A 14,373-nucleotide genomic window follows, 5' to 3' on the forward strand; every position below is an offset into this window, starting at 1 on the left:
TTTTTGCCATGACTTGACTAGAAAAACAAGTAGGCAATTTGTTTTTAAAATGGGAATAATAGTATACTAAATATCATCTAACACCCTAGACACTATGCTGTAAAAGTCATCTCCTACGAATAAAATAAATCCAAAAGATGAATGTATGTTTTATTAGCTACTCTCATGCCTTTCATTGGCCAGTAACTACATCACCCAGGGCATTATATATCAATCTATTTCATAACAATTTCTTTTACACTCAAATGAAGTTACATTTTTTTAAAACCTTGGAAAACTTGAGCTTTTAATTTTTGGTGGTGGTGATAGTGTCGGGGGCAGTGGATTCCTCTTCCTTTCCCTTAAAATCCACCTTCGATTTAAGTGTTTAAAATACATTTCTATAATAAATACATGTACTAAAAATAGCTTCATTTAAAAAAAAAGTATGATTTAAGAACCCCAAATTCAACAAATCCTCAGTTAACTAAAGAAAATGGTTACCTCACTCCCCTTTCCCCTGAGCCAGCTATAGCTAAATGACTTGAACACTCTGCGTGCTTAAGTCTGATACCACCTCTACCCCCAGCCGCAGGCCTCCGCCTGTCGTCATCATGCATCTCACGTACACCCTGACAGGGCCCATCAATTCCTATTGCTTTTCACCAGGCCTCGACTCTGGCACTTTCCCCTGGGGAGACCTTTACTGGTCTCCATACTTAACCCTTGAACCCAGCCTAATCCATCAGCCTCATTGAATAAACGGTGATAGGGAATGTTTCTCCCTAAAGACAGGCAGCCAGCCTCTCCACTTAAAACTCAGAAAGAAAGCCATCAACAGGGTCTGCTTTGTTTGTCAGTGTCGCCAGCTTCTTCACTTATTGATGTTTTTATTGTTGCAGTGCGCAGCTGCTTGAGTCAAGGGAAGTGGTATTCAAGGAGACATCAATTAAGTGCTTGTTAAATGCTATAGATGCTCTTTTGAAATTGTCCCCTGGGACTCTCCTTGGGAGTTCCCAAAACCAGTGGAGGGCACAGTTGCCATTTTGGAATAGGGTTTCTCCAGTGCTTCACAGAACAGCTTCATAACCCACACTCTTATGCACACCTTTTGGACTCTACTAGCAGATTTTAGGAATTCTGACTTCTAAGAAGGAAATATAATACTCTTTTTTAGGAAAGACAAGCAGTCATAGAAAGTAATATTAAACATATAAACATACTGTGTAAAACCTCCTTACCTCATAACCAAATTGCAGCTCGTCAGAGGTCAGCATAATGATATCATCATCAATGGCCAGAACAGCTTCCGTCTCGATTTCATCATAAGGGAAGAAACGGTTACTTAACTTGTTTTCAGCAGTCCTCACAACTTTTAATGGAACCCGGATTTTGGGCCAGAGAGAATCTGGAAAAAGGGAAAAAGTAGTTACTATTCTCTTAATTTTATGAGGAGATAAAGTAGTAAAAGCATGACATCACAAATGAGATAGAAGAATCAACCTCTATCCATGGCTGTCATCAAATCCAAAGGTACAACTGTGCCAGGGGAGATTCTCACAGATGCATCTTTATTATGATAAAAACTACATATACTGTACATACACACACACATATACAACACATATACACACATACAATATACATACATATTTATCCTCTCTAAATCTTGTAACATTACTAATTCTCAATACTGTCCTAACTAGAATGAACAAACTGGCTTCAACTCACAATTGAGAGGCAGAGAAGCCAAACGACTCGACCAAGGTCACAATGACAGGAATAAAGTCTGCATTACCTCATTCTCAGGATCAAGACTTTAATATCAGAACTCTACCCACCTCTGGTAAACACTCTGTAAAATACTTCCAGGTAAGTATATCCTAGCTGAAAACTTGCCTGCAGCTGTTCTAGGAAATACAGTGTATGTGCCGAAGATGTCTGCCCCGACGTACCCACCTCCATCATGCAATCAAACAGCTTTCAGTGCCGCTAAAATCCACCCCTCATCAAAGTATGTTTCATTGAATGAGTGTAGCTTCCTTAACTCAGCACTGTATCCCCTTCCCCTGACTCACTAGGTTGGGTTTCTCGTCATGACCAATTTACAAAGTAAATATCAAATTTCTAGGTCCAATTATGTGGGATTTTCTAGTATACTAAAGAAGCACCAACCCATAACTTGCCTTATATTTTTTTCCCATTCTACTTTATGAAATGACTGGAGTAATTGAACCACAGGTTCTTTGTTTTAAAATGTTGCATTTAGCAGAGCATGAAATTCAAACTTCTTTGGTACAGCACCCATGTCCATAGATCTCAGAGGGCAGTTTGTTCGTTACACATTTATCAAACAAGAATAGGAAGGCTAGGTATCATACTGCTTTCAAAAAGTCTATCATGGCATTGTAGAAAAATCTCATTTTTGTGGGTCTTGAAGTCCCAAAGCGCTCATGGCCACTCCAAAGTCACCATAATGAAGGAGAAGTATGATACAGGGAAAGTCAGTAGGGAAAAGCTGTCTTAACTGATTGCATATAAAATGTTTTACTTCTGCATAGTTGTAATATAACTGGTTGTAGAACACACTGTTGAGGCACTCCCAGGGTCTTGGAAGGGGCCTGTGCAAGTGAGAGGCTTTGTAGTCAAGGAAGAGATTCATGGTCTTAAAATAAACCTGTGGCACAGAGCCTAAAAGAGAGTGGTCAGCTCCAAAAAGTGTGTTTGGGAAAGGGCTGAATCCATGACCAGAGAAATAACCCTATGGGCCACTGCCTTTTCATCAATATCAACAGTTAATTATAGTTAATTCTTGGCACATAATCGATAAATATCTTTGGAATAATGCATGAACACATGACTGAAAGACTGGAGGCCTGAATTCTGCATTATCTATGGGATCTTAAGCAAGTCCACTCTTCTCAGGACAAGAATAAGCAGAGGGAAAGGGAGAAGTGGACTTCGTTAAGCAACTAATATATGCCAGATGCTTTACAGATGCACTGTCATTCAATCCTCCTGACAACCTTATGAGGCAGGAATTATTTACAAAGTAGTATTTTCATGGCTCAGAGAGGTTAATTAACCTGCCCAGTGATACACAGAAAATAATAAGGCTAGTATTTGAACTTAAGTCTGTTTAGCATTAAAAGACCAAAAAGGACCTGCAGCTTCAGAATCCCATGTTTCTCTGGATCTGGAACAAAACTAGTAAGGTTCAATCACTTTCTCCAGCAATCATTCTTATTCTTGCTTGATCCCTACTTCCTATATCAGATAAATAAAATCCCTGTCATACAACTACCATTCCCAAATCCTTATAAAACATGAATACATTGTAACAGTGGTCCTCAACCTTTTTGGCACCACGGACCAGTTCTGAGGAAGAAAATTTTTCCATGAATAGGGGGGAAGGTGGGGCGGGGATGGTTTTAGGATGAAACTACTCCACCTCAGATCATCCGGCATTAGATTCTCATAAGGGGGCGCAACCGAGATCCCTGCACGAGCAGTGCACAATAGTGTTCTCGCTCTAGTGAGAATCTAATGCTGCCGCTGATCCTACAGGAGGCGGAGTTCAGGTGGTACCACCGCTTCTCCTGCTGTGCAGCTGGGTTCCTAACAGGCCATAGATGGCTTCGGGTTCATGGCCCCGGGTTGGGGACCCCTGTACCGTAACATCTAAAATGAAGGAGGTTATAGCCCTACCTACCAGACCAGTGGTTTTCAGAACTTTTGGTTTCAGAATCCCTTTATGCTCTTAAAAATTACTGAAAATCCCAAAGAGATTTTGTTTATATAGGATATGCACACACGCGTGCGTACACGCGCGCGCACACACACACATAAACACACTACTTACTATATTAGTAATTAAAACTGAGGAAATTTTAAAACATGAAATACATGAAAATATACAAGCACACATTCCATTAGCTGTGGGAAATGATGTCACTCATGACATGTAGATTCTGGAGAACTCTATTGTACATTTGTGAGAGAATAAAAGAAGTGGAAAGAGAATGACTAAGTGTGATTACGAAAATAATTTCCTTGTCCTGGATCTCCTGAAAGGAACTCAGGGATGTTCAGGGTACCCAGATTACACTCAGAAATCAGAGTTAGACTCTGTTCAGATTTGGGTACCACAATGTTAAGAGAAGTACCAACAAGCCCAGAAAATAGTTGAGAAGAAATAACCAAGACAGTGCAGGCATCTGTATCCAGGCTTTCTATCGAATGCTTAAAGAAATGAAGTGTGCCACTTATTACTTTATTGCCTCTCAGTTTCAACTGTAGTCATCACTGCCCTGTTAGTGATAGCCGAACTGGACCCTGCAATCATCTCTCCTTTGCCAGCTGGCATGGCGTCACACTGTGTCAGTACAGGGCACTGAAGGGCCAGTGCAGTGCGTGGGGGTGGCTTTCTTCCTGGTTCTGGTATGCCTTTTATACTTCTTGCTCCAGTAGTGCCTGGCCAGCAGACAGGCAGGCAGGCAGGCAGGCAGGGACACTTGTCTCTAGCAAGTGTAAGCAGCACCTCTTCCCTGGAGCGGCTTCCCAGCAGGTTCTAGCACACCCTAACAGGCTTCCCAGTGAATTTAACAGCACCCCTCCAGGCAGCTTCCCAGCAAGTTCTGTGGATGCCCCACCAGCAACTCAGCCAAAATTCTCCCTGTGGGTAGCTCCAGGTGAGCTCCACTAAAGCCCTAGCCAGTTTCCCAGCAAGTTCAATAACACTTCTGGGGCAGATTCCTGTTGAATTCCATGTGTAGATGAGGGCATGATTGGGTTTCCTGCTTGTCAACTTTGGCCTGTGGCACTTCAGTAAACTTTACTAATCCAGTGGGTGTGATTAGTAAGGTGTGAATCTCAGATCTAGCTGGGGAAGGGGCTCTCCCAAGTTTATTTTCTATAATCTTTAGAGTTCTCTTTACCCTTTAGTAGGCAAATCCTGTTACTAGTTAATAATTCTTCAGATTAAATTTTTCCTGTTCAAATTACCATGCGGTTTCTGTCTCCTAAATGAACCTTGACTAATATTATTGGGATATCAGAAAGACTATCGAATGAAAAGGGAATTGTTCTCTATGGCCTCTAGAGTTAGAAGCATGACAAATGGAAGGGGAGAAGTTACAGGGAAACTGATTTAGACTTAAAATAGGTAAGAACTTCCTGATGGTATAAACTGTTCTAAGACGTGTTGTGTTCAGCAGCACAATGTGCCCTTTTACTTCAAACGCACTAACTTAGGTCAGATTTCTACTTGATATCAGGTGGAAACTAAACAAGATGCCTCTATGGCCTTAGGATTCCATGAGGCAGCAAACATCACAGAAAAAACACAGTCTTTGGAAACAGCTTCAGATCCCAGGTCTACCACTTACTTGTCATGTGACCTTGAACAAGTTAAACACCCTGAGCCTGCTTCTTCAACTACGAAGAAGGAATAACGACGCCACCATCTTGACATGATTGACTGTGAGGATGAATGGGAAAGTATTCAGAAACACAGTGCCCAGCACACTGGCGGTAGTCACTAAATGTTAGCCATGCTGTCTCTGGAAAGTCTATGTCTACCTACAGAACCAGAGCATTTTTTTTGAACCCTAGGTAGCAGTGTCAAAGTGGTACATTTGAGATCTGGTACAATCCAGTGGTATACCCCTGGCTCAGGCCTTCCATATCCATTTTGAGAGAAGCAAGATCCCTGACATGAATCCTCTAAACTCTCACACGCTAATAAAACAAAAGAACATGGAACTTTGGTCATGTTAATTCCACAAGACAACAAACAGCTCCTCTTTCCACTATGCAGGGAAACTAGGCTAGCTACTTTGATTAAGTATGAACGTACTTCTACACTGGATGGAATCTGGACTTACAATTGGGGAATGTGTATAGCATATTCAACCCATAGGCAGCTTTCCACACTGTTCATCTATATATGTCCAAAGAATTACCTGAGACCATGTCCACAAAGAACTAACTTGCCTCTGTGAAGTCTTTGAAGGGGAGGTTTTAGAGAGCAATGAAGACCCAGGAGGATGATATGGGGTGCAGGTAGAAATATAGACTGAATCATGGCTTTTTAAGATATATAGTTACTTTTCCCTGTTGCAAGTTAGATCTGAGTAGCCAAAAGTCGGCTTTGGCAAAAGGCGTCTCCATTTTAGTGATCAGCTATCTGTGGACCATCACTACCACCAGACAGGACTCTAAATAGAATTCTCAGTTTTGTGTTTTCCCTTTGTCAAATTAAATGGCCTCCATGAAAGAGAAGTAGCATTCTCTCAGGCTTCTGACAGTATCCCTTTCGTGGAGGCCAGAAATGAGAGGGCAGCAATCAAAGAACAAGCATTAAAATTATATCCTGCCTTTAGATAATCCTGATATGGAATTTTGATTCTGGAAAGGTAACCTTTAAAAAAATCGGGACTGGAGCAGTAGAAGGAGAAGGGAGCATGAGGTAGGAAAGAAAAATATATGTGAAAAAGAAAAGAGGTTTTTTTCCTTCCCATTAGTCTTTTCAAAAAAATAGATTTACTTTTCTGTCTCTCTGAGTCCCTGACAAGGATCTAGTTCTTATATATGATCCCAAATCAAAGAACTGACAACGCATGATGATTTTCCTACAACTAAATGGTAATCTAAATAGACATGGGGGGGCTTAGTGCAAAGGGCGTGAGCTTTGGATCTAGAAAGATCTGTGTTGATTTCTGACAAATTACTAATCTGAGTTTCATTTTCCTTATTTTTGTAAAACGGGGATAATAATAGCTTCCTTGCAGGCTTGTCCTAAGGTCTAGAGATAATAAGCATGTAGCACAGTTCCTATTCCTAGGATTTAAAAAGTATATAATATGGTTACATCATCATCTTCACAAATGGATTCTTGTGAAGTCCTATGAACTTTACTTCTCTACTGATAACATGAAGAGGTCTAGACAAAGGATATGGGGGTGACCCCTAGAATGCAGACAGAAACTGTGTCATAGCTAGAAATCTTCAGGCCTAACTTCTATTGCTTAGCCTAAATGGGGTCTTTTTTCCTTACTCCTTTAAATTCTAAATGAAACAGCATGCCCTTGTATCTTATGTCTCATCCTGTGAACCTATAACAGACAAAATAGAAATGTCACCTTCCATTCATACAAAGTAGCCTGAAAAATAAGATTTTCAAATGCATTGCAGAATTTATGAAAAACAAACAGCTGAGCTAGGTGACCTGATAACTTCACAGTATGAGCTTTAGTCCAGCTCAAAGGAGAAAAAGAACTCCTTGTGTTATGGATTTCTTTTTTTAAGTACATTGATTAACGGTTTTCTCCATGTTGGATGCCAAGAGAAATGTGAGCAAAGACATTTTTCTCCAACTTGGCAAAGGTACTACAAAATGGTCAGGTTAACTGAAGATGACCCCAAGTCCATCCTGCCAATCACTATCATAAATACAACCACAGATTCACAAAACAAATTATCAGATTATCTCCATACGAACCTTAAGCCTACTTCAGAATTGCCTGAGTTGCTGGTGTACAGCTGGTCTCATGAACCAACTCTCCGCAGTCCTAGAACTTGGCTCACAAGGAAGGTGGCTGCTGCTTTTACTCCCCTGTTGACCATTCTGCGTTGCTGACATGCTCAGCCAACCCCACCCTGCCTGCTAGGACTATGCAAATCACAATCTGAAGCTGGGGGGCTCCTGATATTAATACAAATTTAAAACTAAAGTCAGTTAAAAGAAGAAAGGCAGTAGCCTGCCTTTTCTTCTGACAAAGCTCAAAATCAATGTGATGAAAGGTCACTGGAAATTTCAATTGCCTAGTCTAAGTATTTACTTAAACTTAAAACCCAGAAATTTGGACTTAAGTGTAACCAAAAGAAAAAAGTATTTGGTTGGGTTGGAGAATGAAAAAAAAAAAAAAAAAGTAGGAAGGCGGGTAGATTTCTGCCTACACAAATCCTCCCAGCAGCAGACATGGTAACCACAATATTTATTTTAGTAAATGTAGAGAAAGTGAAAAACATCACTTTTGCCTCTAATATTTCAAAGACTTGGACTTGCTTTTATATATATATATATATATAATATATATGTTACTAATGCTGTATGTGAAAAATCAGATGCCTTTGCTGGCATGCGGACCAGAGCTGACAGCCTCATTTACCAACTGAACAAACACCCCACAGAAGATTAAACATGGTTCATGTTCTCCCCAAACAACCACATAGCCAGAGCCAGAGCCCTGACCTAAAAACCGCTGTTAGAAAAAAGNTTTTGCCTCTAATATTTCAAAGACTTGGACTTGCTTTTATATATATATATATATATAATATATATGTTACTAATGCTGTATGTGAAAATCAGATGCCTTTGCTGGCATGCGGACCAGAGCTGACAGCCTCATTTACCAACTGAACAAACACCCCACAGAAGATTAAACATGGTTCATGTTCTCCCCAAACAACCACATAGCCAGAGCCAGAGCCCTGACCTAAAAACCGCTGTTAGAAAAAAGCCAGTCCAGTCACTACACGTGTCAAAATTAGGGCCTCATCAGTTAAGGGCTCTTTTTCCTCCCTAGAGTCAAAGTCTTTTAAAATAAACTAAAGTCCTGGTCATAAAATTAACCACTACATTTTAGCAGGGTCTTACCAAAAATTAAAACTGAACACCCAACTCCAAAATCTGGGCTCCTGCTACACTGCCTTTAGTTGTGCCAGTGTAGAGGCTTAGATCAAGAAGGAAAAAAAAAGTTATCCTTTCTCACAGTTTGCAATGATACCTTCCCAAAAGAAGTGACACAAATTCACAATAAATAACTCACCTTATGCCTAAAGTGGCTAACCAGGAGTTATAAGGAGAAGCCTCTTTTGCATTTAGCACTATAATTTGCAACTCTGCCTTTCAGGCAGGACTGCAGGAACAGGCTGAGAGTCTCTCTGAAAGCTGGTGGCCTTTGCATGCAGGAGCATATACAGGCCTGTGACTACCACAAGACACAATAGGCCACTCCAGACCCAATGACAGGCCCCAGACTTCCTTCTACAAACATAACTCATCCTTTATAAATGAAGGGACTAATTAGCAATGCAATACCATCCAATTCACTTCACTCTGGAGAAAGGCAATTGGTATGAATAAATCCAAGTCAACAATTTCCTTCTTCACATAGTTCCTTATAATTGTCTCTCTTTTCCTTCCTTTCTGTATTCTCATCCTCCCTTCTTAAATGATGCCCACATTTTCCTTTTTCTTTTACCCCTTTCCTTCTCCCTCATTAAGTATCAAACAAAACAAAAACCCAGAAAACTGGCCATGCTATAGTGTTGAGAAAGAGAAAACAAATCTTGGCATAGAAAGTTAATTTTTAAAAAAGGGAATGATATAAGACTTTCATTTAAAATAGCAGTTTTATTTACTCAAACTGCGGCTCCCTAAATCTAAAAAGAAAGCATATGATTCTCTCAGAGAACAAACATCTCATGAAGTAAAGGAAAAACTAAAGAATTTTCTCAAGGCATATTCTGATTTGCCTAACAGAGCCAGAAATATGGTCTTCTTCCAGCCTGGACTATAGATCTACTACTGGCCATTTTCAGGGTTGACTCTCCCGACTTCAGTATATCCATAAAAGAGACTAGCCATAAAAAGTGCAGATACTACTGTCAGGCAATAAACTAGACCTTATCGGTGACAGTGGTGCACATTACTAACTTCAAACTCATTCATTCCTTGCTCTAATCCATCAGAAACTTCCTGGCTTTAATAGGCTATAAATGGCAGGAGCTTTGAAGTCCCTGGGATTAGGATCAGTAATACACAGACTGAAAGAGAAACTAAATGCAGGTGGAACATACTCTGTGCGTCCCGAATTAAAAACAAATCCAATGAATCAAATAGTCCTTAACCCTAGCTGCCAGCCAGCAGATTACAGGGGTGGCCAAGGCAAGGAACAAAGTGATTAAGGGAGAACCAATGGGAACTTCTAGTGATTGCTCTCTTTAAGGACCTGACTTGAAGTCTGGACAGGGTATGCTTTGCTGCTGACTTTTCCAATTAGATGTGAGGCCATCCTTTTTAATTTTATTATTATTATTATTATTATTTTTTTTTTTTTGGAGGAAAGTACAGCATCAGAGCAGAGATAAGAAAGGAGAAAACTAATGCCTTTTAAACTGAGTTTTCATGTAAACAAATCAGCTGAGATGGCTGAGGGAAGCTGAGATCTGTTTTCCCAAGGCTGATAGCCTTTGATCCTATTGATTCCTAAGCCCTCAAACACTTGTGGCTACAGAGGATGCCAGGGCTTGGAGTTAAATGGGCCACCCTAGAACAAGAATGAGAGGACTGAGAAAAATGAAGGCATGCTGTCTCAGAAATGGCATTGCTATTGACAAAGCAGGAAAATTTATTTAAAACAAAGGATGTGAATAATTTGGCCATCCAAAATCAATCCAGCTGAGAGAGGCACTAAGGCTTCTTACCTTCTGGAGGGTTTTTATTCTGATTATTCCAGACGACAAGCAGTTTGGATAGACTGGGCACCTTGGACACTTCAGTGATGACCCGGAAGAGGCTCTCTACTCGGTCGTAGGTGAGGACTATGGCGGTGAACCCTTGAGACTGTGGTGGGATCAGCGGGAGGAAGAGTGGATTGCTCACGCTGCCCCACTTCTACAAGACGACAGATTAACAAAGGTCAGAAAAGCAGCTGTAACAATATGGCTCACCCAATATCGTCGGCAAACCCAAACATGGCAGGCTTGGCGGCTTTTACCAGGACCGATCCCAGAGCTAAGCAACTGCTCAAAGTCTTCCCCTCCTCAAAATTTGCATGGACTAATTAAGTTTGGCTCTGATATCACTGAAAAAGGAGCTGAGAACTTTTGCAGCTGAGAAAAGAACTCTAGTTAAACACGACAGATTAAAGCATGCATTTATCTCCACTCTCTCCCCAAAACCAATAAAAAGGCAGTTGATGAATATAAAAGAATATAAATCTGCAAGGACAAAGAGACGGGAGAAGAGACAACAGCTGATGGGCCTATTACGATATTTCTGAAAGACGGAAAGGGCTAGAGAAGGGGTAGCAGAGGAGGAGTGAGAGTGGAGACCTGGGCACCTACCAGGAGGGGAGGCAGCAATGGCAAGCAAGCCAACCTGGGAATTCACAGGGCTCAGGAATGAAACTCACCAGATACCTTGTGAGGTAAGAGGAGCGGTAAGGTTGAAAACAGGAAGACTGTTAAAAATCTGTGTAAGGAGCAGTTAGAGGCCCAGATTCACAAACTTTCCCTTGATCCTATTCAGCCAGAAAACGACTCGTCCCTTATCCCAGCTAGAGAAGGGAGGTTTCCTCGAGGAAACTGAAGCTCTAGACAGGGAAATACAGGCAGAGAGGAGAGGAAAATACAGGCTAAAAATCTACATTCTGAATAATGGGCCCTACAGCCTTCTTTCCCCTTCAGTTCCCAAAGCGTTGGCAGCCATGTGGCTAGCTTGGCACCCCAACATCTTACAGTGAAGTCCTCCAGGCAATAAGCTGGCCTTCACACAGAGAGCTTCCGATCAGCTTTTCAGTGCTTCCCTCTCAATCATGAGCAGATTCTAGAATCACAGACATTTCAAGAGCATCTTCAGCATGAATGACAGAAACCAAACAAATAAAGAAAAAAAGGAACTTAGAAGTAACAGAAACAATAGAAGCAGCAGAAGGAAATTAAAATCGCATCAACAACAAATTGTATCCACTGGGAGATAAGATTCTTCATCCATGAAACAAGAATAAATTCCTATTTTTATTTTAAAAGCTCTATCAAAGAACAGAAACAACTCTTTGACATTAAAAATATAATAGTTTAAAAAAATTTTAAGGGCAGGATTGCTACCTGGTTGGTCCTGCCAGTGGGAGGAAAAAGGGTCAGGATTGCAAGATAAAGATGAGAAAATATTCCAGACTGGTGAACAAAAAGGCAGAGATGAAAAATAAGGACAGAAAAAAATGAGAAAATCTAGGAGGTCCAACATCCATTTAATAGGAGATTCCAGAAAAGAAAACATAGACTATGGGAGAAATAAATCTATCAAAGAAATTAAAGAAGTTCTCAGTACGTAAGATATGAGAGGTATGAATTTTCAGATTGCAAAGGATTAACAGAAGTAGCACAGTGAATTTTTTAAAAGACAAAATAAAAAAACAAAACCACTGCCATATTACAGTGCATATTTCTAAACACAGAGAATAAAGAGAAAATGCTCACAGTGTGTGAAAATAGGTGAGGAACATATGAGTTCAATGTACAATTCTCAAAACTTATCTGTTAAGTGTGAAATGTTTTAAAATAAAGTTTAAAAGTAATGAAAGAAATTCAATCTCTTTGCTATCATTAAAATATTAAGTACTTTTAATACAGCAATGTAAGCAAAACTATTTTTGTACTGATAACAATTAAGATTATTTAAATGTTCTTATATTTTTTACCAGCTTTATTAGGATATGATTCATGTACCATACAATCTACCCACTTAAAGCATATAAAGGTTTTGGTATATTACATTGTTCACTTTTTAAAACTGTAGTAAAATAGATATAATATTAAATTTGCCATTTTAACCATTGTTAAATTGTTAAATGTGTAATTCAGTGGCATTAATTACACTCATATTCATACATTATCATGCAAAAAGCCCAGGACTGAATTCCATCTTTGCCAGAAGGTGGCTGAGTATAAAATGTCCTATCTGCTATTACAGCTGCTGCATACTTCCCTAGCCTTTTATACTCTGGGATTGCCAAGGTCCCCTATCAATCTCATCCATATCACTGATGGACACCCATCACCACCTTTGTGACAACGGCTGTCTGCCAGATGTAAGAGTGTGGGATGAGAAATGCACACAAACACACGGAATACACATGGGATGGAAACTCAAAGAAGCTGAATGCGATTCCTGGGGTCCTAATGTAATCAGGATATTAAAGCCAAAGTGTCCACAACATGCTATAATTAGATTTCACAACCAAGACACAATAGGAAAGGCCATCTTTTCTTTTTCTTTTTTTTTTTCTTTGAGACAGAGTTTCACTCTTGTTGCCCAGGCTGGAGTGCAATGGCACAATCTTGGCTCACCTCAACCTCCATCTCCCAGATTCAAGAGATTCTCCGGTCTCAGCCTCCCAAGTAGCTGGGATTACAGGCATGCACCACCACACTTGGCTAATTTTGTGTTTTTAGTAGAGACGGGGTTTCTCCATGTTGGTCAGGCTGGTCTCAAACTCCCGACCTCAGGTGATCCACCCGCCTCAGCCTCCCAAAGTGCTGGAATTACAGGTGTGAGCCACCACGCCCGGCCAGGAAAGGCCATCTTTTCAATGTTGACCTTCTGTTTCCATGATATCACACTTTAATATTAAACTGTAGTCTTAGGAAGGTGCCTGGATTTTAGTATTTGACCTTAGCAACTCATTGTATTTCTAGAAACCTTTTTGAGTTTTCTACCCCAAATTTTATTCTTTATCTCTTCCTGACCTTTATGGAAACTGAAGTCAGAAAGTAGTCCTATATTTAAGTCATAATTAATCCCCAGGGACGGTTCATGGTCTATGTGTCATCACTATCCCCAACCCAGTCACCTAACCCTCTTGACACAATACTCACTAATGCCTGCTTGAAAAACATCATTTTAAGTGGAAAAGAAACAAAAAGATTCTTTTAAAAAAGTGTATAAAATGATTTAATGTGTGATATTGAAACAGTCAAGATCCACTGAGTACTTACTAAGCATAAAGCACTGTGCTTTACATGTATTACCTCATTAGATATTCACAACAACCCCCAAGATAGATATGGCTACTGTTCTCACTTTACAGATGAGGAAACTGTAGAACTAGAAATAGCAAATGATGTTCAAGGCTATATAACCTGTAAGTGATGGAAGTGAGATACAACTCAAGCAATCTGATTCCAGAACACCAGATGGTAATGGTTCACAGCCCTTCCCTATGCCCTCCTACATACATACCCAGACCGGGTATGCATCACCATTTTATAGACTTTGGAAAATGCAAGTGTGGGGAACTCCAGAGTTTGCTACTTCTAGCTCTTTTCTCAGACAAAAATCCTAAAAGTTTTTGATCCTTGTTAATAAAATCTGGGCCAATAAGCAAGAACCCACCCCAAACACTATGATTTCAGAGAGTCTATGGAATAAAAACACACCAAATATATAACACTGACACAAAGTGTGCACATAAATTTAAAAAGATAAATACACCACTAAAACAGAAGGAAAAACTATTAAAACTCTAACAGAATGAGGTCTGTTCTTTGGGAGAAGGGGGGAGAATGCCAACACACTTAAATGTCTTTATGACATTAAGAGGAGAG

The 14,373-nt window shown here is 40.1% G+C and overlaps 1 protein-coding gene across 5 annotated transcripts in view; it reads right to left on the reverse strand.

The window, feature by feature from the left end:
- EXT2 (exostosin glycosyltransferase 2) overlaps window positions 1-14,373 on the reverse strand; it is a 203,059-nt gene that overhangs the window by 79,350 nt on the left and 109,336 nt on the right. For all 5 annotated transcript variants that reach the window (XM_017858114.1, XM_017858117.1, XM_017858115.1 and 2 more), the window contains 2 exons: window positions 10,471-10,660; window positions 1,221-1,387 (listed from right to left, as the gene is read on the reverse strand). In XM_017858114.1, the coding sequence (XP_017713603.1) occupies window positions 1,221-1,387; window positions 10,471-10,660 (357 nt within the window). The remainder of the gene's footprint in view (window positions 1-1,220; window positions 1,388-10,470; window positions 10,661-14,373) is intronic.

This window comes from Rhinopithecus bieti, unplaced genomic scaffold (genome assembly GCF_001698545.2).
Source record: "Rhinopithecus bieti isolate Rb0 unplaced genomic scaffold, ASM169854v2 scaffold_46101, whole genome shotgun sequence".
Lineage (NCBI taxonomy): Eukaryota > Metazoa > Chordata > Mammalia > Primates > Cercopithecidae > Rhinopithecus > Rhinopithecus bieti.